Source organism: Montipora capricornis, chromosome 12 (genome assembly GCF_036669925.1).
Source record: "Montipora capricornis isolate CH-2021 chromosome 12, ASM3666992v2, whole genome shotgun sequence".
NCBI classification, from domain to species: Eukaryota; Metazoa; Cnidaria; class Anthozoa; order Scleractinia; family Acroporidae; genus Montipora; species Montipora capricornis.
In genome coordinates this window covers 65,658-93,403 of record NC_090894.1, presented here as the reverse complement: position 1 = coordinate 93,403, position 27,746 = coordinate 65,658, and the positions used below count along the sequence as shown (strand labels likewise).

General features: G+C 39.4%; 1 protein-coding gene across 1 annotated transcript; it reads right to left on the bottom strand.

Moving 5' to 3' along the window:
• Positions 1-812: 812 nt before the first annotated feature.
• On the bottom strand, positions 813-23,546 carry LOC138027479 (receptor-type tyrosine-protein phosphatase S-like). Its single transcript, XM_068875030.1, has 14 exons — positions 23,539-23,546; positions 22,811-22,983; positions 22,173-22,247; positions 16,741-16,894; positions 15,668-15,858; positions 13,241-13,564; positions 12,454-12,741; positions 11,259-11,466; positions 10,345-10,568; positions 7,937-8,236; positions 5,143-5,445; positions 3,974-4,133; positions 1,132-1,322; positions 813-832 (listed from the first exon to the last, which is right to left on the bottom strand). The coding sequence occupies exons 1-14, from the start codon at positions 23,544-23,546 to the stop codon at positions 813-815; spliced, it is 2,619 nt and encodes an 872-aa protein (XP_068731131.1).
• Between the last annotated feature and the right edge of the window lie 4,200 nt (positions 23,547-27,746).

Genomic DNA, 27,746 nt, shown 5'->3' with positions numbered 1-27,746 from the left:
TAAAAAGGTATAAAGAGCTAAAGTCGACGACATTTCGACGTTAACATGCATAAAAATAAGTTCTATAAATACTAAAACGAACAATAAGAGAAAATAATTTACGGGTTAATCAAAAAGTTTCGCACGTATGGAGTCCATTTGCACGTTCAGATTAGGTTTGAATTTCTTAATATTTATATTAAGAAATTCAAACCTATTCAAATGTTATTCTAAGTCAATTCTTCTACGTTATTAGTAACGGAAAAATAATAAAAACAACAACATCGAAAAAAAGCAAAGAGTTTCGGATTTCTTCTCTTTAATTGAAAAGGGAAAGGAAACCCAAACGTTGGTTAACCGGGGACGGCCAATAAACAAGCTATTAGATTCAAGAGAGATAAAGTTTATATTCTGCTTACAGAGACCATTTGAAGGAGAACGTGGTTGGATATTGGAGAATATTGGAACATGGTTGCAAGGAGCAAGGATGGCACACGGATTTCGCACCGTTGTTTCGACTTCTTTTCTTTCCATGTAGCTAAGTAACTTTAAATACCTGTAAAACGGAGCACTGATGGAGAGGGGGGAGTAACATGAGCGCATCGTCGACCTCAGGTTTGTCAGTCGAATTAGTCTTACGCGTTATCGACGTTAAATATGGTTGCTTTATTTTACTTTATTCTCTTCCCTTCCGCTTGATACACTTTGCAAAGTCGGCATGCCATTGTTTTAGTTATTTTCCATCATTACATGACACTCTCTTTGGACCGTTTCATCGAGGTCATGTCAGAAAGGAACTTTATTTAAGTGTCTAGTCTTTTAGCGCTAGATCACTAATTGGGAACACTGTAAACTGAAATCAACAAATTAACGCAAATCATACCAAACGTTGGTATTTGAAGAGAGGGGAAAACCGGAATACCCGGAGAAAAACCTCTCGGTGCATAGTAGAGAACCAACCCACAAATGACACCGAGTCTGGGAATCGAGCCCGGGCCACATTGGTGGTAGTCGAGTGCTCTCACCACCATAACGTACGCCAACCCTAGTCTCCAGAGATTGTGGTGTAATCCGACATGAGAATTCATGTATATACATATATACATGTATACATCACTTTCTTGAAGAATAGTCTAAAACTTTCACATTTACCTTCCGAAAAAGATTCATCCAGCACGTAGTAAAGCAACTCAAAACCCTTTCCCGATCCCTCAAAGTAGCGGTCACTGTAGTAAATCAGTGGAACCTTTTGTGCTTGGGCAAGAGCAAAAGCTTCCCCGCTTACTCCGCAATGTCGGTCTGGCGGAATACCACTGTCATCTCCAATAGCAACATAAGCATCACTGAAAGAGTAAGACAGTGATATGGTTATGATGAAAAGAGTAACTAAAAAGAAAAGAACAAATGGACAGAGTCCATTTCATCTAAAACTTTGAAATTCACGTATCTCAGGTGTTTAACTCTATAGAGAATCATTTCCTAATGTTAAATGGCCTCCTTAACAGGCAACTAATAGAGTTAACTCTGTCTAGCAACAGACGAGTTTACTCGTCAATGAGGAACCCCTAGGTAGCGAATGTTGAAGTCCATTCCAGGTCTGATAACCAGCAAAAGGGAAACCGATTAAGAAGTAATTTTCAGTGTTGAAAAACTCGTATTGGCGAACTGCGTTTGCCTTCATCATCATTTTATATCCAGAAAGCCCGAGTAGAACAACTGTTTTATCAGACACTACACGATCAACAACTCTTCCGTGTCGACTAAAGTATCCATTTCTGTCTCGGTCAATTCCGCTCCAAAACGGCTTTTGTCGGCCGCTTTATTGCTGACGCGTTCCTTGACCATATAAAGTACAACAGGTATATGAACTGATAGCCTGTGTCCGGCGATCCAATAATAATACTGGAAATCTGACATCCGCAATTCAGTTTTTAATGAATAGGTTTAGCCAAGCAAAAGTGGAGCTCACGTGCTATTTATTCTTACTGGCTGTAGGGTTAGTGAAAACAAAAGGTTTTGGAATTGACCGCGTTCTGGTTTTTCCGGTTTCTGCTTAATTAAACAATTTTCTTCGCTTTCTTTTATAGAAAAATTCATTGCCTAACTAGTGAATTCCAAGGTAAATTTCACTCGAAAAACCGGTATCGTATGAATCACGAAGCGATGAGTGCGTTATCGAGCGAAAGGAAAAGGAAAAAAGCCATTTCAGTGTCAACTGCCAAAAGCCAGCGAATAGGAATCATGCTAAAACTAGAAATCACAGACGTACCAGCCTCTGATGTAACAGATCGTTGGGAAACTTTGATGTACTTTATCTCTAAGAATGAGATCATTCACATTTGATGTATGTGATTAAAACACGCCAGCTTGGCTTGGAACAAAAATCGGCAAAATACGGCAACCAAGAAAGGACAAATTTCGAACAATATCTCTAAAAAATTACCTGAGTGTGCTTGCTTTTTAAAAACAAACTTCTGGAAACACAAGCTAGTGATATTTCTCCTTAATTTTACGAGAACTCATTGCGATGTAAATGTATTTACAACGCAAGGGCAAAATTTTCTGGTCACTGTCGAGGCACATCGATTAAAGGCAAACGTAGTAAAAAACACTTAAGAGCAAACCAAACAAACAAATATAACAAATTTATGTTCAAAAAGAGAACAGATAATTGTTATTTAATTCCAGTTGAGAATAGAAATTCGAGTTTCATTCCTGAACAAAGGAAACACCATTAAACCATTTTTTAAAAATACTCATCAACTTGAAATAACGCAACCGTAAATTAAAAATAACAAACGATTTATTGTCCAAGGAAAGAATTTGTGGAGTAACTTCTTCCACCAAGTTTGAGCTATTATTACTGGTATTCTGTTTTGTCGTTCTCGTTCTCTTTCTCTCGTTTCTGCTCTTCTGTCAAATGGTCGTCCAGGCATCATACAACCTTATCAGATTCAAAATTAAGAATATTCTAAGGATGTGCCAAAACTTGCAATACAGAGCAAAGAGCAGCCCTAAACAAGTTAAAAATAAACTTTCAGCTTTTTTTATATCCCTTCGATGGTTGACTTGAAGAACTGCATAGTCACCAGTGTGGTCCTGACCACAGATATATGTATATATATGATATTACATGGCCGCATACGAAATTTCTCCTCTCGTGTTGAAAAATATTTCACAACACGAGAAAGGAAATTTCGTATCTCCAAGCGGCCATGTAATATTCTATTTATTATATAAGCAACAATGAAATACTAAATCGTTTCACAAAAGGCATCGAAAGGCGCGATTTTCATATGTAACCATAGCAACAGTGATCTTTTCACGTGAAAATAACATGTTATCTTCACGTGTAAAGATATCATGTTTTCGCGCGAAAGCTCACTTGGTATTTCATTGGTGTTTATATAATAAATAAATATATTTTCCAATCCAAACCATTTTCCACTTTAAAACGAAAAGCGTCCACTGTTGAGAGGTTTAGTCGACGTAGTATGGCCGTGTAGCCACGTCGAGCTAGAGAAAGCGCGCGAAAAATTAAGCCTCGTTTTTGTTTAGGTGTCCTGATTACAAAAAGTTTACCTGACTTGAGCCCGCGATCCAATCGAAGGCCAGTTCCTGGTCAGCGGACAACAAAAAAAAAAAACACAGCTGACCTCGGTGGGCTCTAAACTTCAGCCCCGCAATATGGTCACGCGATAATGGTCAGCGGATACCTTACTTTGACAGGTGTCAATTGTCCATAACATGGATGTCCAATATCAAAGATGCATGATGTAAATTAACTAGCTGAAGTATGGCCACCATGTTGGGCACAAGTACTCTAAACCTGAGCTCGCGATATGGTCACATTACATGGAGGGGCGGACGTACGTATGGACGGACCGACGGTCGAGGACGTCACAGCTAAAACAGAAATTTCTCGCATCGATGGGTTACCGTATTAACTATGGTGCTCCGCTATATATGGTGCGCATGACTTTACGATACCTACCGGCACTCATGGGAATACGGAATATCGTAATGCTGTACCCAGATAAAGACAGTCTTTTCCATTGCGTGAATATACCAGACACAGTCACTTTTAAGCATTCTTTCTGGATATCCACGACTTTGAAGGGAACCAGAACTGTTGCTTAACGCTGAACCGCATTCTGAATATAAGTGTATATAGCTTTGATTAATTTGAAATTGCAATGAAGAGCGTTGTTCAGCTCAGGGTTTTCCACTGGCTATCCCATGTAGCTGATTGACAACGACAACTTATAGATATGTATATTGTAATATTGTAAAAATCACTAAATTCTCCATAACTATTTAGTGGGTTACATGGCTAATTGTTTGAATGTATTGAAGGTGTCTTTTAAATTTCGTCACGGTTTGATCGTAATATCTGTTGTCATTGTGTACTGATATGAGTAAACGCCGAATAATTTTTTTAGGCCTTCTTGCCACACATGTAATTGTAAACCACTTTCCTTGTTCTCTTTTTGAGTCTTCAAATTTCTTCAAAACATTCTAAATAAATTAAAATGAATAAATAAATTAATATAAATAAATAAATAAATGAATAAACAAATAAATAAGTAAATAATACTATTTTTCCCCACTTTCTTCCCTTGCCACGCCAGTCCACAGATCTCGTCCAGTTTACGTGACATTATATTAGCTGCCTGGTTTTTTTAGCCCTTATGGTTATTCTAGGGAGCTGGTACCCTTTTTTAAATTAATCGAAAAATAAATTATACTGTAAAAAGCCAAGGCGAATACAGTAAGTAAGTAAGCATCATTATTCACCCTCGGATTTTTAGAATAGCTAGTAGCTAATATCTCCGAGCACTGAACAGAACAAACTTTAAGAATCCCAACTGGCCGGCAAAGCAGTTGACTATTTACAAGTGCAGCCAGGATATTGAACCAGGGACTACCAGGAACAAATTCAACGAGTGGTCAGAACGTTTCTTGAATCCGGGATCTCCGGATTTCAAGGCAAGCGCCATAAACACTGGGCTGCACTGCCTCCCAACAAATAAACAAATAAACTGTTGTTTTTGTTGTTGTTGCTGTCAGCACTTTATTACGTGCAGCTGTTAGTAGTACTCCGTAAGGATATAATACTCTAAGTTTCCCTGATAATGTCACAGAAAATCCTTGGGTGCTTACTTGTCCTTATCCAGTGGACGTTTCTTTGGATCCCTTCGCCGACGGCGGTGAATGCTGCGACCCACACCGACAATTCTGTCTCGGATGGTAGATCAGTGATTTTGTATTCTGTTACATTAGGACCAACAGTTATTGATTTATTAAACGGTTGGTAACTATAGTAATAGTAAGCAAGAGTAATACGTATTCTGTATCCAAGAAGATTTCCACGTATCTGCGCTTTCTCTAACTCTTGCCATCTGATCCAAATAGTGCTGTAGTCGATTGACTTGGCCTCATAAATGTAAGGGTTCCTTGAAGGTACTGAACCATGAAGAAAAAGTGAAAGAAAATAATGAGTAAAGTGCTTTTAATTATTGTTATACCAGAAAAAGGCTGTCACAGTTTCAATTTGGAAAACATTTACTCCGTCATTCCCTTTTTTTCTGAACTATGTAAAAGAAGCTAAAAAGAGCATGGCTGATATAATGGTGACGAAATATATCATTATAAAACACGCAATATATCGCAAGGCACTACTTTCTTCAACACGGTCAACAAGACGCTCTATAAAAGCGTGCACTGGGTTGCCTGTGGTACGTGTTACACAAAAACAGAAGGTACTGAATTGGGTGGTATTGAACTGCAGGGTTCCAGTTAATTTTTTCAAGTGGGGGGTCATTAAGACCATTTGAGGGTCACCCACATGTCGCGCCAGCAGAGGCCCTTTGGCTCACACGTTCACACCTTTAATTATTTTGTAATATCCTGTCCCATTTTGACGTCTTTTAGTTTTTTAAGCTTTGGTAATAAAGATAACAAACACGCTCTTGGGTAAAGGTGCACGTGATCACCTTGTGTCAACTGAATGAACCAAGGCAAAGAATGTTAATCGTTCGTCGTTTTCAGAGTAAAACAACGCACTTTTTAGCCAAGAAACTTTCGTCTTTGGTTTTTAATTTTGCGGTAATATTTAACTGAATATTTACATTTCATCTGTCGGGCCAGGAAGCCTTTGTCGGGGTCCTGAGAAACGTATCTATTGTCAGGGTGAACTATTTACACAATCGCGAGGTTGAGCGACCATGTAATTGAAAATCTGAACATCTACGAGATAACAGACTTACGAATTATCGCAAATCACAATTCTGACAAGCACAAAAGCCGAAGAAATAGTTAATAAATATGAAGTTTATTACTATCTGAATGTTTTTGTGTTAGAGTAAAGGAATATATTGTCACGCAAATGATGTAATTTCATGACACTCAAAATTCGCAAAAGGCGTGAGTTTCATGTAAACAGTCCTCGCACGAGTAAGTCGTAGCAATAAATTGGATTAACCAGGAAGTTAAAAAATAGTGTTGCCTTCCCAAATAAACTTCATTTTATGGATCTGTCCGTAGCTATTTTTTTCACAATCTAACATTCTCTGTCAAAATTTGCACAACAATCAAAATACAAAAATAGCAACCCACGCAACAAATTAAGTCGCATTTACCTCTTCGTCGAATTCTCATGCTTAACACAGGTTTTTTTTAGTTATTGTGAAACTCTTTCTCTATTCGTTAGCAATCACCCTTTCAAATTTCAGAGAAATTGACCGTTCTGCGAATATTTTGTGAGTTTTTTTCATTGGGATGTCAAAAGGCCAAGCTGATGTTGTGCATAATCGGGCAAGTTCGGGTGATGAAGTTGCGCTTGTGACCCGTTACAAATATTTTTTCACAAAATGTTCCCGAATCGTCCACTATCACCACAGAAGACAAGAACATCATTCTAAAAGCTTATTCTACGCCAAAAGGAGGTTCTGAAGGTAATTTTGAGAGTGGAAATCAAGTTTACGGCAGACGATAAATACAAACTCACGAGACATGGTATATTTAATTAAGTTAACAACAAAAGGACGCTAACCTCAATTTGACACGAAAATGCTTTACTATGACCATAAAAACTATCCAGTTGAGCTCGCATATTACAAAACATGATGAATTCATAAAAGCCACCTTTTCCAGCGAAATATTTTTTGAAACAAACAACATATTTTCTATTAGAGGCAATCTTTCTTTCAAAAAATTCTTGGCTGTCACATTTCCAATTATTTTTTTTACCTGAAGACTGTGCAGAGAACAGAGATCACTGATCCACTTAAAGGTGTTCCATTCCTTCTTTGTCTTTGTTGAACCCATAAGTTACCAGAGATTTTCCATTTGGTTTTAGTTTTCTACATAAAAGCCCTTTTAGTAAAATATTAGAAATACAGCTCACTTTGATTTGGGCTGGACGAGCGATAGTTGTTGTCGAAGTCCATAACTCCTCGCTTTTAAGATTTCAGACATTTAATTTTTCACCGCCTGTCTTATTTAACCAATTGACGTTCCATTCTTTAGCTCCATAAGGGTATATTTTGTTTAAAGATGCACTAAAACGCCATGCGCGTTACAATGACTTTCAACACCATAGCAGGTTTAATAATTAAATGTTCTCCTGTGTGCACCAGGGAAATCTACGCATTACCCCAGCCCCGTCAAACCTAACAAAATATGCACAGAAGACTCTGTGCACAAAGACACCACTTAGCAGGGGAGTGACAGGCAAGACTTTTTCCGACACGGAAAATATAAATAAAAATAAAGAAAGGACGAAATGAAACCCAGATTCCTACTGGGTTGGCAACCCAGTAATTATGACTACGGTTTACAGAGGAATTACAATTTTGAATAGTGATATGGCGTGCATTGTGATACAGTACTTGAGGTAAGAATTTTAACGGACTTTCTTACAATGTTATATTATGTAAAATCCTCCTAAACTTACTTCCTTCTTTAGTTTGAAATCCCAACCAATAAGTGCTTCCACGTCTTCCGTCGCTCAAGATGGCAATTATTCTACCGGTGTAATTTGTGAAGGCCTCCAGCCCCTCAAGAAGCATTTGCCTTCCTGAATGTGGTAATGGTATAAAATGGAATACCTTGGAGGGATGCTTTCCCTCGATTAAAAGGTACTTCTCAACAGTGGAGCCACTGAGGAAACTGCTCGGAGGGTCGGACCACGTCAGTAAGGCCGACGCATTAGTAACATTGAAATGAAAGCCTGTCCAGAAATGAAGAGTTTGACCTGTAGGCAATAGAGTCGTTGTAAAAAATACTATGTGAGACCAGTAATGCAGAACTTAACAAAAAGAAAAGAGAGTTAATTACACGACGTTTCGAGGACATCTTGTCCTCATTATTAAGTGAAAGGAAAAATTCAGTGTTGAAATTTAAAGGAGCGAATATACAATATGTTAATTTACATGAACAGTTTCGCCCTTAGGGAATCACTTTGAATGTTTAAAGGTGGTTTTTCCTTTTGTATGAATAGCATTTCGTACAAAAGGCATTCAAATTTGCCCTTGCATTTTCTTAAGACTGTGATGTTCTCAGTCAGATCCCTTGGGATAGTTCCATGTTTTGACATGTAATGTTTACAAATGGAAGATTGCTTGTGTTTATGTTCTTCAACTCGCTCATGGAGGTGTCTCATCGTATAACCAATGTAATAACCTGTATCACACAGGTCACATGAAAACTTGTAAACAACGCGCTGTTGATTAACGATGGACGGTTTCTTTTCACGGATCTTTAGTAGGTCGTTGATTTTCTGGCTCACAAAAACGGGCTGGATCGTAACAGTTGTCTTGCGAGAAAGGTCTTTAAGCCGATTTCAGACGATATCAGCGGAGCGTTGGTCTTTGAATGGTAGGACAACCCTCACCAAGTTTTCATCATTGGCCTTTTGCGAATGTTGTTGCGCAGTAATTCTTGAGTCGCTAAAACGTCGGATTGTTTCCTTGACCATTTGTTGAGAGTATTTTAACTTACAAAACATAATTTACAGTCGCTCACACTCATCGGTTGAGGTGTTCCCATGATGACGAGATACGCCAAGCACGTTGTAACAGGGTGGTTATTAGACTGCTTTTGTATATCGCGTCAACATGACCTTCGTAATGGAGAAGAAGACCAGTACTGATGGGCTTGACATACACCTTTGTTTCGATATTGGGTGATTTATTAATTAATTGTATGCCAAGGAATGGTAGCACGCCATTGTTCTCAAGTTCCATTGTAAATTTCAAAGAAGGGTGGATCTGGTTTAGATCTTGTAGAACTGTCTAGCCTCGTTTTCATTAGGCATTATGGAAACCGTCCATAGTTAATCAACAGCGCGTTGTTTACAAGTTTTCATGTGACCTGTGTGATACAGGTTATTACATTGGTTATACGATAAGACACCTCCATGAGCGAGTTGAAGAACATAAACACAAGCAATCTTCCATTTGTAAACATGATGTCAAAACATGGAACTATCCTAAGGGATCTGACTAAGAACATCACAGTCTTAACAAAATGCAAGGGCAAATTTGAATGCCTTTTGTATGAAATGCTATTCATACAAAAGGAAAAACCATCTTTAAACATCCAAAGTGACTCCCTAAGGGTGAAACTGTTCATGTGAATTAACATATTGTATATTCACTCCTTTAAATTTCAACACTGAATTTTTCCTTTCACTTGACAATGAGGACAAGATGTCCTGGAAACGTCGTATAATTACCTTAGTACCTCTTTTCTTTTTGTTAAGTTCTACGTCTAAATCGTTCTTAATGAAAATTCTGAACTTGATGTAAGAACATGTAAACATACATGACGTAGTTCAAGGGAAAAAAGCTTAAACAATAAACTAAACCTCAAAATTTGCTAAGAAAGCAGAGAAGGACTAGTCAACTTAAGCTTGTAACAACGAGGCCAACTCTAATTCAACCTTTTATCAAATGCGGGCATTTGCAAACGCCAGAAGACTGTCGTGTTATCCAAAACGGATGCCTTTTTAATTAAAAACAAAAGAATATTAATAATCAGGGCCAATTTTGAGTACGAAGTACGAAGTCTTGCAAAACACTTCTCTAACTTGATTCGGTGCAAACGTGCTGTCTTGTTATTTGAATATTGCATTGGAACTTTAAAAGAATGAGTGGTTCCAGTAGCAATTCGGGTAACAAAATTAAAAATCTTGAAGCCGGCACGTTGATTCAACACGACAAAGGATTTTGCAGTGTCGAAAATAGCCAAATTCTCCGCTTATTTGTATAACTCAGTTGGTTCTCATTTGCTGACGGACCATACCGTTGAAGAAAGAAGTTGAAGTTATTACAAGTGCTCAAAAAAGTCGAAGTTGATTACCAAAGACGGATTCTGCTGGCGAGGCCTTGAAATGCGCCAAAAATTTCGTGCCATTATTTTCACGAAACTCTTCGCTGTACCAATGATTCTTGAAGCCCCAAGCTTCTATATATGCATTCGTAGCCATTATAAGAAAAGAAGAGTTGGTTTCTTTTCCACAAATATACGTTGGTTCGCTTCTATCATGCTCGCGTTCTCCGGTCACGTAAATTATCGCTCCACCACTGTTTCAGAAAGTAAGAAATAGCAAACAAAATTAACAAATTAACATACTATTAAAACTCCCAAGCCTACGTAGTTGATCACGGAAAATAAAAGCTCTGGCCTCGGTTGTTCAAAAGGTGGATAACGCCATCCACCGAATAAATCCCTATCTAGCGGATACTCACTAGCAAAACCAATTTTGTTATCCAGTGAATAGCGGTATCTACCCTTCGAACCACTGGGGCATGGTGGTTTGGGAGATCACGCAGAAATCAAACCAAATTAAATCAAATACGGGACGTTTTTGAAGAGAAGGGGTGGTTTACTTGGGTCATGCCAGGGCGCAGGACTCACACACCTTATTAGTTATTACTGTTCCCTTTACAGGACAGAACAACACAACATCGCGTATTTGGCCTTGCCTAGCTGATAAGGAACAGCGTGTGCCTTTTTTGACGTCTTTAAGGGACGATCAACAATTCTTTTGTGATAACGGGCTAAAATCTACGGTTTATTGTCTTTAACCGATATGAATTGAAAGTCAAACCTTTTGCAGCAGTTTTTTTGTTAGTTTTTAACTCCCTGAGTATTGATCCGAGGCCTAAACCCAGAAGGCCAAGTGCTTTTTCAAATGAGTTGAAGGCAGAAGTTTGGACTCATATTTTTGCTCGACAGTGTTGCGTGCATTTTTCTTGTGCTGACTAACATACCTGCAGTACCCTCCGTATTTGTATTCCCTCCTCCCCAAAAAGAAGTTTAGGAATGTCAGCGTTATCACCGACACATTTGGAGCCTGTGGTCGGAGTCTCCAGTGGCAGCGTGGAATAATTTGCCACTGATCCGGTGGCAAGTATGGCGTCTGGGGATAATTAGGGCTTGAAAATTGTCCCATCTGTGTTTGAAAATCACCACCGCATACTAAAACATTAGAGTAACGGCATATTAAGCTTTCTTTGCTTCAATTATCGATTATCGTAGAGAAAATTGCTTGAGAATAAAAGGTTCGGGTTAAGGGTTAGGGGTTAGGGTTAGGGTTAGGGTTAAGGTAAAGTCTGCTTACGAGTCTAGAAGTCCCATCAGGCCGGCCCTTTTCTCCGGTTTCTGTAGCATGAAGAGACTAGGAGTATTTCTACTCCCCCATGGATGGAATGCCAGTCCATCGCAGGGTTACCCCCTGCATTAAATTCGCCGGTGCCCATTTATACACCTGGGTGGAGAGGCACCGTGGGAGTAAAGTGTCTTGCCCAAGACAATGTCCCCGGCCAGACCCCGAACCCGGACCACTCGATCCCGAGTCGAGCGCACTAACCATGAGGCCACCGCGCCTCCCGCTTGAAAATAAGTTTACATTTACTGAAGTGACTCTGAAGCGATTTATTCATTGGTGTTTTAGCTCCATTAATGCTAAAAGAAGTTTTTGAATCAGTTATGGGGAGTACATGTAAGTGTATTTGAGACCTTGTTACTGAACTGAAATTATTGTAACTTTTGTTAGGGATGAATAGTATTCATTTTGTTAGGGATGAATAGCATTCAAAAATTGTTAACATTTTGCGCCTCAACTGGTCGGAAAAGTCTGTCAAAAAAACTTTTGATATCTTTGTTCCAAATTCTTGGCATGTTAAGGCTAAAGCAAATTTTATGGAGGACATGTTCCTAACAGATCTCCTCCTTAATGATTCTAAATAATCGTTTGGCGAAGGGCAAGGCAAATAAACGTATGTCAAAGGTCATCGTTTTCTCAAATTATAACAACCTTTAACTCTCACATAAGGCTATTCTTGAACCTGAATATGGTTTTAAAATGCGAGAGGTTAGCATGACTAAAGAGCAAAAGTTGTTACGGTCTTGAACTGTTACCTTAGTTTTGTATCTATTTGCAGAATGCAACGAGAATTGACTTACAAGTGACCGAGTATGTTCTGTTTGGACCAACTCCTTTGCTCGTGAATCCAGAAGCAAACACTCGGTATGTCATTCCTTCGGTTAAATTGCTAAGGCTGGCTCTTTGCTGATTCGAGCCGACCAGTATAACCATTTTTTCGTTTTCTTTCCCAAATCGATAATACGTTATCTGATAGCCCAACAACCTTCCTCCTTGATATCGTTCTTCAATAGGACTTATCCAAAACGAAATGCTGTTTTCCGCCCAGTCAGCAGTCCAGCTGGATAGATCGGGTGCTTCACTAGGAACTTTAAGAGGAAGAGTAAACTTAGAATTGAGAAAAACTTAAAAGATTGGAAAAAATAAATTCACCATGAGAGGTTTTCGATTTTCGTTCGATTTTCATGTTAACAAATTCTGATAAAAATCCCAATGATACATCTGAATGGTGTTTCGGTGTTATTGTGGCGTTATGTTTACGTTAAAGGGGCTATGTCACGCAAGATTATGTAATTTCATGACAAAAAAGCAGAATGAAACGATAAAGGCCGTTTTTGCTAAGAATCATCTTGTTTGCGATGTAACGAAAATCAGTTTATCAGTAAAGGAATTCCACATTACCATTTTCGAGCTTAAACTCGTGATAAACGAAAACTGTCCCTTAAACACTCTAAAATAATGTGACATAATTCCTTTAAAACTACTTGGTAATTTCCCTGGAAGATTCTAGTGTAATCGTGTACAGTCGCTCCCGATCCCTACAGAGAAGTTCGCTGCAGTAAAGGGGAAAATTGTACAATGACTTACCGGTCTCCTCAGTCTCTACAACGAGAGTGTTGCTTTTATAAATGTCATTATTGATATCCACAAGATAGACCGTGGCTACGAACTCTGAGAACGCAGGAAGGCCATTTACGACTTCAACTGTCTGCGATGAGTTGGCCACAGTGCTCAGAAAGTTCATTGGTTCATTTGGATTGCCATCTTGAGAAACTGCCCTTGGTGTCTGATTCAGAGATATCATGAAGAATGAAGCAACAAAGTTAAAAGAGAAACCACTCCAATCTATTGTGAGACTTGATGCAGTCTTGTTCGATAATGAGATATCCCAGGATGTTGGCGGAGACACAGCTATAAAATAATTGAAGCAAATTGATGTTTTTTTTTTTCATTTTAAAGCACTAGATGATTGAAGTAAAGCTTCTTCATGTTTAAGGTACTGGAAAACAAAGAAACATTGTTGGTCATGATGTTTCTTGGCCGCGCAAACGCGCGGGACACAAAATGAATGTTGTGTTTCCATGCTGCGCAAACTAGGAAGCATTTCTTGGGCGACATCGCGCGCGCAATGCAAACTTGATCAATTTGCTCACGCAACAAAGATCGCGGCGGAGGAAATCTGTTCATAAGCTAGGTCCTTTCCGTCTCGATTAATATATTCTTCACTTCCGAAGTCCCATAGACAAATTATTTCTTCATACAGGCCAATTAAGGTTTCAATTTCTTCATCTTTCCAACATCTTTCATGTTTAACTCTTCTCGTCACGTTCTGGACATCCTGTAAAGGCTGTCTAGATGAACATGATGAAAGCGGTGGAATATTTTCCGCCATTTTGCCTGAACTACAAGAAATTTTGCGCATGCTCGAGGTAGAAAGTAAAGCCCGGAAAGCCCTGGAATCTAGGCAACATTGTTTCTACGCTGCGCAAACTGGGAAACATCTGTTGCGGACACAAAATGTTTTTGAACAAAATCAGAAACATTTTTTGTGTCCCGGCCACAAAATTTGTGTCCGCAAACAAATGTTGCGCGCGCGGGCAAACGGGGAAACATTGGTGTCAGCAAGAAAGTGTCTGCAACAATGTGTCCTCGTTTGCCAGTACCTTTACTTTCATAAGATATAGTGAAATTATTAAAAGGAGAAACTCCGGCAAAGCATTGAAGCATTTAGACCGCTATGAACCAGTCAGTATTGGTTCATAGCGTACTATCAGAAACCCATAAGGGTTGAAACGTGTAACGTGCGTTTACAGCTTCCGAATATTCAGTGCGAACTGAATGGTTGAATGTTTGAGTGCTAAGTACCATATTTGGAAACCCCTAGCTCTTGTTGTTCCAAATACGGTACTTAGCAACTAGATCATTCGGCAGCTTGCTTCCCAGCACACAAGCGGCCGTTACACGTTTCAACCCTTATGGGCTTCTGGTACTATTAAATGCAACTCGTTTAAAAATTGAAAGAAAGAGCGAGCTGTGATTTGTTTTGGGCATCTCGCTGCTCATTGGTTGAAAAAGTGACCAAATCACAATGAGCAACTACAGCAATATACTCAAGTTAAAACCGGAAATGGAAAATGAAAGGCTTCATTACAGAATAGCATCAAGGGCTGAACACTCTTTCTTTAGCGATAGATTACTAATTTACATCTCTTTTTCAAAAGGTTTCTAAATGCACTCTGACATATCTTAAATAAAAAAAGCATTTTTGTTCATTTGACGATTCAACCTAGATGAAATTCAATTGCCCATGGCAAAGAACTCATGCACTCTTTTCGTCAGAGCTGAATCAAAAGAGGTAAAATGAACGTTTCTCGATCCCAAATGCCAATGTTAAAATTACGGTCAAAGTTTTCTGGTCCTGAAGTCAACTTGTTATTATAAATTCTGTGTCATGCTGTTAATCTCTTTTATTCATCCTTCATGTTACATGTAGCTATAAAACTGTTAAAAAAAACAGCGTTAAACACACACACACACCGCGCACCGGTGGTTCAGTTGGATGAGCATCGGGCTGCCACGCGGGAGGTCGTGAGCTCGATTCCGGCCGGGCCAATACTCAAGGTCTTAAAATAACTGAGGAGAAAGTGCTGCCTTTGTGATACCTGATACCTCCAAAAAGTTAGACTTCCTAGTCTTCTCGGATAAGGACGATAAACCCTTCAATGTTCATAACTTTGTGGAACGTAAGAGAACTCACACGCTATTGACAAAGAGTAGGGGATGGAGTTCTCGGTGTTAAGGTCTGTGCTCTGTGGTGTATCATGGTTAGGAATAGTGATTATTCGGAGATCCATTAAGCTACTCTTAGATCGCAGTGTAAATAAAGATATGACGACGATGAACAAAGCAGCTTGGGTAGTTTTTCATTTAAACCAATTGAAATGGTATGGTGAATGCGCAATTCAGAATTTTAGAGTTAGTTGTTAAAAATTACCCCCAGGCACTGCCACAAACCTGAATCAAGCCCCGCTTTCAATACGACAAATTGAGCTCTCATGAAGCTTCCAAGATGTTGAATACGGATTTCGCTGGTAATGCTGTTGGAATGTCCAAAGTGTGCTACCACCAATTCGCCCTGCAAATGTGAGCATTCCTGGAAGTTTGCAAATTCCTGATCGTCGGAGAAAACCCGGGCATATTCGCGGCTAGAAATTAATGAGAATGGTCATTATTAGAAACTATCATTTTTTGCTTTGCCTTGATTCACAGGCATTGCCTAAAATGTTTAGTTATTTACAAAAAAGAAAAAAAAAGAAACGTTTCGATAAGAAAACTTCTGCTGGAGTTGAAAACACTCGCATATACACCTAACATATTATTTAGAACTCGAGAACACAAGTCGAATCGATATTTTAGTGTACGTGACATGCTCAGAAGCAATTCAGATGTCCACCATTGCAAAAAATATGAAATTCAAACTGCTCTATTTTTAAAACAAAGCAAGCTACCGAGCTGAAAACATGCCAGCAGAGATATCTTTAAAATGTCTTTTATCCGATGAATTTTTTTTTAGTTTTTTCTGACGTCACGTGAGAACAAAGAATTCCTATCACGACGTTTTCACAGACCGATTTATCTTTAGATTAAATTTTCCGCGAATGAGAATCCCACCATTCACAAAAAAAGTAACTTGACGTCATGGCGCTCTAGTCACGGGCTTCTGTTACTATTGAATACAATTATAATCTAGCTATTGTCACTTTTCTCTTGTTAAATCGAAAAAAGTCAAGTAAGAAAAACCTGACTTAATCTTCCTCGAGCAAAATTGAGCCCGATAGACCTGTAATAGGCACCAAATCGCGAGGTGAAGTGATACACGCCTCAATGTTTATCTGGTGCTTACTAGTAGCAGTTAGATTTGAATAAAAACGAGATCTAACCCAACCTCTCTTTCATTTAAAGACCAGGTTACTAAGCACCATGCAAAGAAGGGAGGTGAAACCTTCCTAGTTTTGTGACGATAGTTGTTTGGTTAATCACACCTTCGGGACTACATTGGACCTAATGACGCATACTTTTGGTCTTACCGGCAATAATAAAATCGCAGATCTTGAACAGAAATCAGCAGAACAGCATTTGGCAAGCCCATGTTGTTTATTTCCCAGGAACAAGTTTGACTGTACCAGTCTAACTTTTCTATAATCATGCTTCCAAATGACTGATTAAAAGTACCTCCACAATCTAAAATAGAATAACATAAATATATGTTATTTGCCAGCTGTTAGGTCCGTATAGCGCAAAACTGTGACCGAAAATGCTGCGCGAGGATGCAGGAAGAGGGCAGCTTTTTCAAAACCGAGGGCACCTTTTTTCGCTATACGGACCGACCCTTGGCTGGTAAATAACTTATCTATTTTTTTCCTCTCTCTCTCCCTTCCTCCCTGAAATCACTTCCGGAACCAATCAGATTGCAGGATTTGTTGAATTCCGCCCGCTCACGCACTGAAAAAAGCCCTCATGCGTGATAACGTCTGACGAGCTTTCACTATCAAGGTTCGAATTCGAAAATCAAACTTGTAAATGTTAACTTGAGGAACCAACTTGTAAGTAAAACCCACGAGCAAACAGTATTGCATGTCCAGAATAATTTTGTGCAAACGAGGCGTGGTGGTGAATGTTTGAGCACATGACTTCATCATGCATGAAGCCTATTCCTGGCCGTCCTGTCAATTGATACCAATACTCTTTCTTAGATGATCCGTGCATGTGCCGGGTTTTGCATGTGTTGATCAGTTTGGATGGTGATTTTTTTTGGAATATTTGTAGGCAAGGTACATGAAAATCTAGAACAAGAATTGTTACACGGGATGCCTGTTGACTCCTAGCAGCGCGACTTCCATAGTGTCAGCGAAAATATCACTGGCCAGTCTCCCATTTATTTATAAGTACTAACCCCTCACGACAATAAACAATAAGCAATGACAATAAACGTTAAATATTATTATCGAAAACTGTGCCTATGTAACAAAGCACTGATTTTTCATTTCCAGTGACTGAAATGAATTTTGTGAGCTTTCGAAAATGTTCCTTAACCAGGAATAGACCAATTTCGATATATTAAAATTGAACTTAAAACAGGATTTCGAGGCTTGGGGGAATAATTTCACTCGTACAAATCCTTATCTTTATTTTCCAGAGCCTTAAAATCATGTTGATTGTTTTAACTTGAAATTTTAATAAATCAAAGTTAGTTTATTACTTCCGTGACACTTGAATGTTCGTGAGGCTTGAAAGTTGTTTTACAACACGGAAGACTGAAAATGGCCCTTTCCTGCACTCAAATTACATATTCTCACAGGGATCAACTTTTGGGACCCTGATTTCATGTAAGAGATTCCTTGTTTCCTCGCCATTTTACTTTTTAAATTCCACGTTTCCCTCGTTGCCACTTAATAAAAGCAAGAGCCTTCCTCACGCAAGCTTGTTTGTCAGTGTAAACAGACTGTGATTATCGCTATCCATTAATAGCGGAGTACCATTGTTAAGAAAATATGGTAACCCATCGATGCGAGAAATCAAGGTTTTATAGCCATGACGTCATCGACCGTCCGAACGGCCGTATGTACGTACGTCCACCCTCCGTGCATGCCAATATGACCAGTATCACGCTAGTTTACATCATACATCTTTGATATTGGACATCATGTTTTGATCAATTGACACCTGTCAAAACAAGTTATCCGCTGACCAGTATCACGTGAGCATATCGTGGGCTCAAGCTTAGAGCTCACCGAGGTCAGCTGTTTTTTTTTTTAAGTTGACCGCTGACAAGGTACTGGGCTTTCGATTAGATCGCAAGCTCAACCCAGTTTAACTCACCTAAGCATAAACGAGGCTTCATTTTTCGCACCCTTTCTTTGGATCGACGCGGCTACAACGCCATACTACATCAACGCATCGTTGTAACAATGAATTGTATCAGTCATCCAGTTGAGGGTATAATAAAAGGAAAATAATTCACTTACTGGAAAAGTATAGACGAACGAACGACGTTTCGGCCATATCACACGGCCTTCATCAGGAATCTGCCTTCATCAGGAATCTGTTTGCGCCTTCACCAACAAAATTTACACCGAGGGCACCATTAAGGTCGACCTTAAAAGGAAGTTATATCCTCCTTCAGAGCCATCTGTTCCAGCATTCTACGGCCTCCCTAAAATACACAAGCCAGAATCCATTCCGGCCGATAGTCAGAAGCATCGGTTCGGTTACGTACAACTTAGCGAAGCATGCTGCTTACATTCTTCGTCCGTTGGTAGGCTTTTCTTGGCATCACCTTCAGAACACTCAGGCCTTTGTTGAAAAGATCAGGGAGATCAAACTTACCACCGAAGAAACAATAACAGCGCTTGACGTCTCTGCACTTTTTACTAGTATTCCCCCAGATGAGGCGATCACGACGATCCGTCAAAGGCTGGAAAGGGATAAAACCCTTGCTAAAGGCACGTGCCTGAGCACGGCTGCACCATGGGTTCTCCGATTTCTCCCATTGTCGCCAATCTGTGCATGGAGGTGTTTGAAGAGAGAGCACTTAGTTGTTACAATGGCGTGAGACCAAGGCTTTGACTTCGTTACGTAGACGACACTTTCGTCATTTTAGAGAAAAATGAAACCAGCAGATTCCTTGACCACCTGAACAGTCAGGACGTCAACATCAAATTCACACAGGAGCAGTGTACCAACAACCTGTTACCCTCCTTCGACTGCCTGGTGAAAATCAACAGCGACGGATCTCTTTCTACCAGCGTTTATCGCAAGCCAACACACACGGATCAATACCTCCAGTTCAGTTCCCATCACCCCCTTATACACAAGCTAAGCGTGATACGCACCCTTGAACATAGAGACAACACCCTAATCAGCCATCCGGACGAAGTAGAGAAAGAGAAGGAACACATCAGGAAGGCATTGAATCTTTGCGGCTACCCAAGCTGAGCCTTCCAGAAAGCATCAAGTTCTTCGCAACGCGACCATCAGCGACAGGGACAAGAACAGAGGACTGGACCTAGTGGATTGCGGAACATCCGGATAACCATCCCCTATGTGACCGGTGTCTCTGATGCTATGAAGTCAGTCTTCAGATCCTTCGGTTTTTCTACCACTTTCAAGCCATGTAACACCGTAAGGCAGAAGTTGGTAAATGTCAAGGAAAAGCCCCGTAAAGATAAGATCTCCCATGTGATGTACGGGATAAGGTGCGGTTCGGAGAACTGCAGTGAAACCTACGTTGGAGAGACCAAGCAGGCGCTGGGCTCGAGAATGAGACAGCATAAAAGGCCTAGTACCATCGAGACACAGAATTCTGCCGTCTATAACCATTTACGAAGCTCTGGGCACTCGTTTGATCTAAGTAATGTCAAGATCCTGGACAAGGAAGAAAACTGGGTCAGCCTTGGCGTTAAAGAAGCTGTTTGGGAGAGGGTAGAGGGCCCTTCTCTTAACAAGAAAGAGGGGCTGCGGTTCGTGCTATCGCACACTTGGGACCGTACGTTGTCAGCTATCACGTGACACTTGCGTGACCCAAGCTGACTCGGGAGATTCCTGATGAAGTCCGTGAAATATGGCCGAAAAGTCGATCGTTCGTCTATAAGTTTCCAGTAAGTGAGTTATTTTCGTTTTAGTATAGTTGTAACACAGTCAACGCTTTTCATGTTCAGGTGAAAAACGGTGTGGAAGATATGTTTTCTTTCTGCATTTTTCGCTGGTTTCAATCCAGTTTGACATATCATGATATCTGTGGTCCACACTGGTGGCTACGCAGTTATTCAAGTCAAGCGTCTTAGGGATATAAACTTAAAACAGAGTGTTTATTTTAAATTTGCTTAGAGCTGCTTTTTTCTCTGTATTTCAATTTTTGGCATATCTGTAGAAGCTCTGATAAGGTTACATGATGCCTGGAGGATCTATGTCTAGAACAGAAACGAAAGGAGAGCGTTTGTGGTTTAATCGGTTTTTCTTTTGTTAAGGAATAAAAATCGAATTTTTATTGTCGACTGGAATTAAATAACAATTATCTGTACTCTTTTGGACATAAAGAAAAACTTGATTTGTTTGTTTGTTTTGCTCTAAAATGCGATCGAACAAGTGCTTTTTAATCCGTTTGTCCAACTGGTTTTCGATGTGCCTCGACAGTGACAAGAAAGTCTTGCCCTTATGTTTTAAACACGTAATCAAAATGAGTTCTCGTAAAATTAGGGGAAAATTTCACTAGCTTTGCTTTTTCAGAAGTTTGTTGAAAGCACCTTAACGTTATTTAAGTGTTGGAGCGGATCTTGTTTGCAGTTTGTCCTTTCTTGGTTGCATTGTCGTATTTTGCCGATTCTTGTTCCAAGCCAACCTGGCGTGTTTCAATGAAATACATCAAAATGTGAATGAATAAAGTGGAATAAAGTACTTAAGTAAGTAAAACTATTCTTTGCCCTTGAATTAAAAATGTTTTTTTTTTGTAATGGCTTCTAATTTTAGAGTGATTCCTATTCGCTGGCTATTGACAGTTGACTCTAAAATGGCTTTTTTTCCGTTTTATAGGAAAGAGAAACAATTATAAAGAGTAAAATCATGACGAGACTAGAACAATAAATATATGTTGTGAAAATAGCTACCAAATTTTGTTAACAAATGCTCTTCCCTCTTTCTTGTTTTGAACTATCTGTAATTGTGAACCACTTGGCAAACAGCATATAGGTAGTACTAATTTCTTCGTTATTATATAAAGGGAAGACGAGCACTGGCCAGCGTTACAATATGGACCTAGATGTTTAATTAATTTCTTGCAATTGTTGAGTACTTAGAGACAACATTCTGATTGAAATTCTGCTTAATGGATAATAATAATGATAATAATGGTTTAATCAATGAAACATAAAAGTGGCTCTTCAACTGTTGCTAAACTACCCAAAATATGTGATTAAAAACATCTAAAACATATAAAGACGACATTCATGGAAATTACTGATGGTATAATTAAGCGGTATTTCCATGACGCTTCTTTATCTCTACTTTCAAAAGCAAAATAAACTAACTGACCTTTATGTTATTAGGTAAGTTATTAAAAAGATCTGACGCAAGACCTTGAAAAGTTCCTTTTCCGTGAGGTATGACCAGATTAAAGGTGTTCCGAAGTTAAATCCAGTAGGTAGTAGTTTTTCGAAAAGCAATATGTTCCTTTGCTTATATCTTCAGTAGCTTCCTACTGAGACGTTCATAAGGGTGCTACGCAAAAGATTATCACACAGTAAAGAGGAAAATCGTACATTAATTGACTTACCAAGTGCTCCGAAAAAGCAGATAGGTCGTTTAAAACGCGAATCCCAAGCCTTCGAACTTCCCTGCCTTTTGTAGAAGCTGAAACGCTACTGACACTGACAATGGTCATAACTCTGTTTCCCAAAGAATCGACAGCCTCAATGCAGGAACTTTGTTAAAGTACTACGGCTAATGCAAAAGAATTTTTACTTACTCGATGCCGGTGTCGTGCTTGGTCGTTGGGTTGTGGATGATCCTAAGGGTGCGTAAGGGGGCAATGTGGCGTTCCCTGTAAAGAATAATAACAAAGGAAAGGAAAATACACATGCACGAAATGATCCCACCGGAAAGGAAGGAGACCCTATTGATTAATGCAGCTGGACTACTTACGGGATTTTCTGCTACTGGTCACAATGCTATTGAATCCATGATCATCGTATTAACCAATCATCGATCAATCAATCAATCAATTAATCGATATGCCTCTTCTCATATTCGTGCTTCAAAACTTACACAAAACGGGTTAGAGGAGCTGAATGGAAGTTGATGACCCAAGATTTCCATTAAAGTCTACTAACAAGAAAATCTACTCTCACTCACAAAGTGTTGAAATGAGAAAGAGAATCCGCTGTATTGACCACTCCCTTACGAATAGAAAAAAAACGCAGTACCGGTGTCGTTAGCAAGCATGCTTCGTCCACTTTGCTGACCGCAATACGTACCGATAACACGATTGCTATTACCAGTCACCCTAACGACACTAGACTACACCACCCTACCCTACTTTACCGTACCCTGCCTTGTACTTCTCTTCACTGCACTACTTCGTGTGCATGTTTCTCCGAAACTTACCACTTGGATAAAAGGAGAAAGATAGGTCAAATCCGCCCAATTGAATGACAAAGTCCGTATGAAAATACAGTACAGCAGCGCTACCAGTGACCAGCACTCCTCGTCCACTTTGAAGACCGCAGTATGTTCCGATTGTATGGTTGCTACTGTTGGTGATTCTTAAATAGTCGTACCTATCATAAAAAGGGCAAAAAGAAGCAACAATTAAATAGCAACAAAAGCAAATTTTTACACTCACGTCAAACCTGTTCGATATATCCACACTAGAAATGCTATCATTTATAATGCATCTCTCCTCATCTTAAATGGCTGATTCTCAATTATTTAATGTTCTTCTCATTTACAAGTGAAGAGCAAGTTGTTACTATCCTGAAAGAAGACCTCCACAGGGGCAGCAAGTGGTGTTGCAAAAGCCATCAGTTTCGAAGACCAAATTTTTACTACTAGGTACTGCAACAAAAGTTTATCCTGGTGTTACCTACAGAGATGCACCTTACCCCCTGCGAAAGAAAGTGGGACCGTTCCAAGCAGTGAAGAGCTCGGAGTCAATTTTGACTCTCATTGAAATTACAATACGTAAGTTAGCTCGATATTGCCTAGTTCAAACCTGCTGCTGATCAAAAGTCCTTTAGATACAGCCGGATCTACTAATGATCTGCCCAATGGGATGAAAAATATTGTGTTATTCCTCACCTTTCCCCGGCAGATGTCGAATGACAAAATCACACCTTATCATTGCCTTTGCGTCGTCATTCTGTGAATTTCATGATCTAAATATCGTTAAATACAATGCGATGCAATACGGTACAACACTCATTTTTTGTTATCAACGTAGCATCCTACATTTTAAAACAATTCAGTAGAAAGAGTTTGTTCGAGTGCTAGTAAGTTTAAAATATCCATGTATCTTTACGTCCACGCAAACGATACAACTTTAATACGTGGTGAGCAGAGGAAGTTATTTGCAAAGCAAATTCAAGACCAATTCTTTCGTACTTACCAGCAATTCAACGAATTTTCCAAGTGAAAAAAGTTGAAGTAAAGGACCAACTCCTGGTCAAAGGAATAGGAACCTGATAAACACAATTCATGTTGCTAGGATAACTGTTAGGATATCCAGGACTTCTCAGGGTGTTGTTTTGGACCGAACCACAACCTGAAATATTTAATCATGATAAGGACGATGACTAAGATACTACTAATGTTTGTTGCTCTCTCTCCTCTTCTTTTCCCTCTTTACTTTCGACACCGAACAGTCAACAACAACAAGCCCGAAATGATGAGCCACACTCTCTCAAATCATAACTCAAAGAAGGAAATTGAAAAAATAAGATAAAAGAAAACAAGACATTGCTTTTTCAGCAACTATTATCTGTGTTGTGTCAGCGAGTGTGGAAGAGGCTTAAAAGCCGCAATACTTTTCGAAAACGGATCGAAGGAGTTATCCCTTTATCGTCAGAATATTTGTTTAACATTTTTTTTCCTTGTCAAAAGCAAACCCCAAGAATTCTTTCTAGCTTCCCTGCAAAACTGTACTGTGGAGAGCAAGGAATGAGCGTATTTCGTGGTGCTGTTTCATTTGAAATAAATATTAGGCACTCTTACCTTTTTAATGTTTCAAGCTGTAACGCTACTGGCACTAACGACGGTCAACAACTCGCTTTTTAACATTTAACAGCTTTAATGCAGGAATTAAGGGTTTCTTTTCTTAAACTACTAAGGCAAATGTAAGAGATTAAATTCTTACTCAACGCCGGAGTCCAGCTTGGTCGTTGGGTTGTGGAAAATCCTGAGGGCGTGTAAGGAGGAACCGTGGCGTTCCCTGCAGAAAATAGTAACCAAGGGAAGGAAAGTACAAATGCATGTAATGTTCCCACCGGAGAGGAAGAAGACCCTATGGATTAATGCAGCTTGACTACTTACACTATATTCTACTACTGTTCAGAATGCTATTGAATCAATGATCATCGTATTAACCACTGATTGATCAATCAATCAATCAATCAATCAATCAATCACTCAATCAATCAATCAATCAATCAATCAATCAATCAATCAATCAATCAATCAATCAATCAATCAATCAATCAATCAATCAATCAATCAATCAATCAATCAATCAATCGATCAATCAATCAAACAATATGCCTCTTCTCATATTCGTGCTTCAAAACTTACACAAAACGGGTTAGAGGAGCTGAATTGAAGTTGATGACCAAAGATTTCCATTAAAGTCTACTAACATGAAAATCTACTCTCACTCACAAAGTGTTGAAATGAGAAAGAGAAGTGAAATCCACTGTATCGACCACTCCCGTACGAATAGAAAAGAGCACACTACCAGTGTCGTTAACAAACAGGCTTCGTCCACTTTGCTGACCGCAATACGTACCGATAACACGATTGCTATTACCAGTCACCCTAACGAACTAGACTACACCACCCTACCCTACTTTACCGTACCCTGCCTTGTACTTCTCTTCACTGCACTACTTCGTGTGCATGTTTCTCCGAAACTTACCACTTGGATAAAAGGAGAAAGATAGGTCAAATCCGCCCAATTGATTGGCAAAGTCCGTATGAAAATACAGTACAGCAGCGCTACCAGTGACCAGCACTCCTCGTCCACTTTGAAGACCGCAGTATGTTCCGATTGTATGGTTGCTACTGTTGGTGATTCTTAAATAGTCGTACCTATCATAAAAAGGCCAAAAAAAAAAAAAAAAAGCAACAATTAAATAGCAACAAAAGCAAATTTTTACACTCATGTCAAACCAGGTCGAAATATCCCCACTACAAATGCTATCAGTTTTAATGCAACTCTCCTAATCTTAAATGGCTGATTCTAAATTATTTAATGTTCTTCTCAATTAAAAGGGACGAGCAAGGTGTTACGATCCTGAAAGAAGACCTCCACAGAGCTAGCAATTGAAAAGTGTTTTGCGAAAGCCGTTTTTTCGGAAAACCAATTTTTTTTTGCTAGCTACACGCCAATGGTTGCTGAAATTACCTCCAGTCATGCCTCTTAACCTTTTGGAAAGACCCTAGGACCGATCCCAACAGTGACGACCTTGGGGTCATTGTTGACTCTCATCTTACATTTAATGCGCACATCCGAAGTATCGTCTTGCCATGCATGTCCAAACTGTGTCAGATCAACACAGTGAAGATCCGCTTTGAATGAAACAAAGCTGCTCGTAATCATTTCTATCTTAGTCTCCAGGAAGCTCATGTATTCTTCTACTACCTAGTTGAATACATCAGTCACAAATATCAACTGAAGAAAGCACAAGCTATTCAGAGCTTTGCATACTAGCTTGCGAAACACACAAGGAAATTTGAGCACGCTCACCCCAGCTCTACGCCAACTTAAATGGCAAGGCGGCTGAAGAGCAATAATTATTTTTAGATTACAAAGATACTTCCATGACGCACAAGCGCGTTAATGGTCTCTCCCCAGAGTAGTTGTAGAGTAACTTCCACAAATGCATGGATCGTGAGACGAGAAATAATCACCAGCTTGACATTGGCTACTTCACACCTGCGGCTTATCAAATGTCTTTTGGATACAGATATACTAAGATTTGGAAAGATCTGCCCAATGGAATGAAATATATTCCTTGATTCCCCAACTTTCCCGGATGTCGAATAACCAGGCCACACCTTATCATGTCTTTCGTGGTGCAATCTTGAAATCTAGTTAGTTGAAGACAAGGCCACTGGCCATCCTCTCAATTTCATTATCTAAATAATTTTAAGTGCAATGCGATGCAATACAGTGCAATACTCTTCTTTATCAATAATAAATTATTTACAGATGAATGTGAATAAACTTAATAAAGAGTAACAGAGTGGTAAACCATCCAAGTGTTAAAGAAATGACATTTCAAATATGTTATGCTTAAATTACAAACATTTATGTTACTTACAAAGAAATTACAAATTGCTCTGAGTATGAGGATATTCTTTTATAGGCGCCTTGAACTTTCTAAGAGAAGTGCTATGTGTTATATTGTTATCTATAGGCTGTTCCAAATGCTTGTCGCTCTAAATGTGAAAGTACGTTGTCCTGACGCAGTTTTAAAAAGGGGTATATGAAGTGAATCGCACTTGCGAGTGAAGCAATCATGTATATTACAACGTTTGCAAACCTTACTGCAGAGGTACCTTGGGGCTAGACCGCTTAAACTTTTAAGCCATTATTAAGACAATCTCCGGGGTAGATTCAGGAAGGATGATGTTATTATCTTCAGCGAGGCAGATAGATGCATTAGCAGTGTTTCTGTCAACGGATGAGAAGAAGCGGTTAAACTTATTCGCCGCAGTATTCAAGTCTTTTGAGTAAGTTAGCCTTTCCTGTTTTTTAGATGCCATGGCACGATTAAAGATCTTCCATAACGAGCTAGGATTATCTTTGTGTAGTTGCACCTCTTCGGAAGTGTATTTCCTCTCAGCTCTACTGAGTATGCTCTTGACCGAGTCACGGGATTCCTTGAATTTTTTTCAGTCAAACGGGTCACGTGTTAGAAGGAGGCGGCTATGAAGGAGATCTCTAGACTTCATTAGGTCCTTGATTTCTTGAGTGACGAAAGGGCAGGGTCTGCTCCGAATTTTGAAACTTTTCATAGGAGCATGAGTGTTCAGAAACGACTGTAGGGCCCCATTGAAAACTTCAAGTTTAGTGTCCACGTCGGTTTCATCGAAAATAGTTAGCAGGCAATCAACCTTGCTAGCAAGATCAGCAGCAAATAGACTACCTGAGTAGTTATTGTACTGAGCTACGTACGTTTATATACTGCGGCGTGGGTTTAGGGGGCATCACTTTGAGTGTAACATAGCCTGGAGGGTGATCGCTGATGTATGGATTTATTATCCTACTACTAAGAGCATGGGAGTTCGGCGAGACCAGAATAACGTCTAATAGGGACTCGGTGGT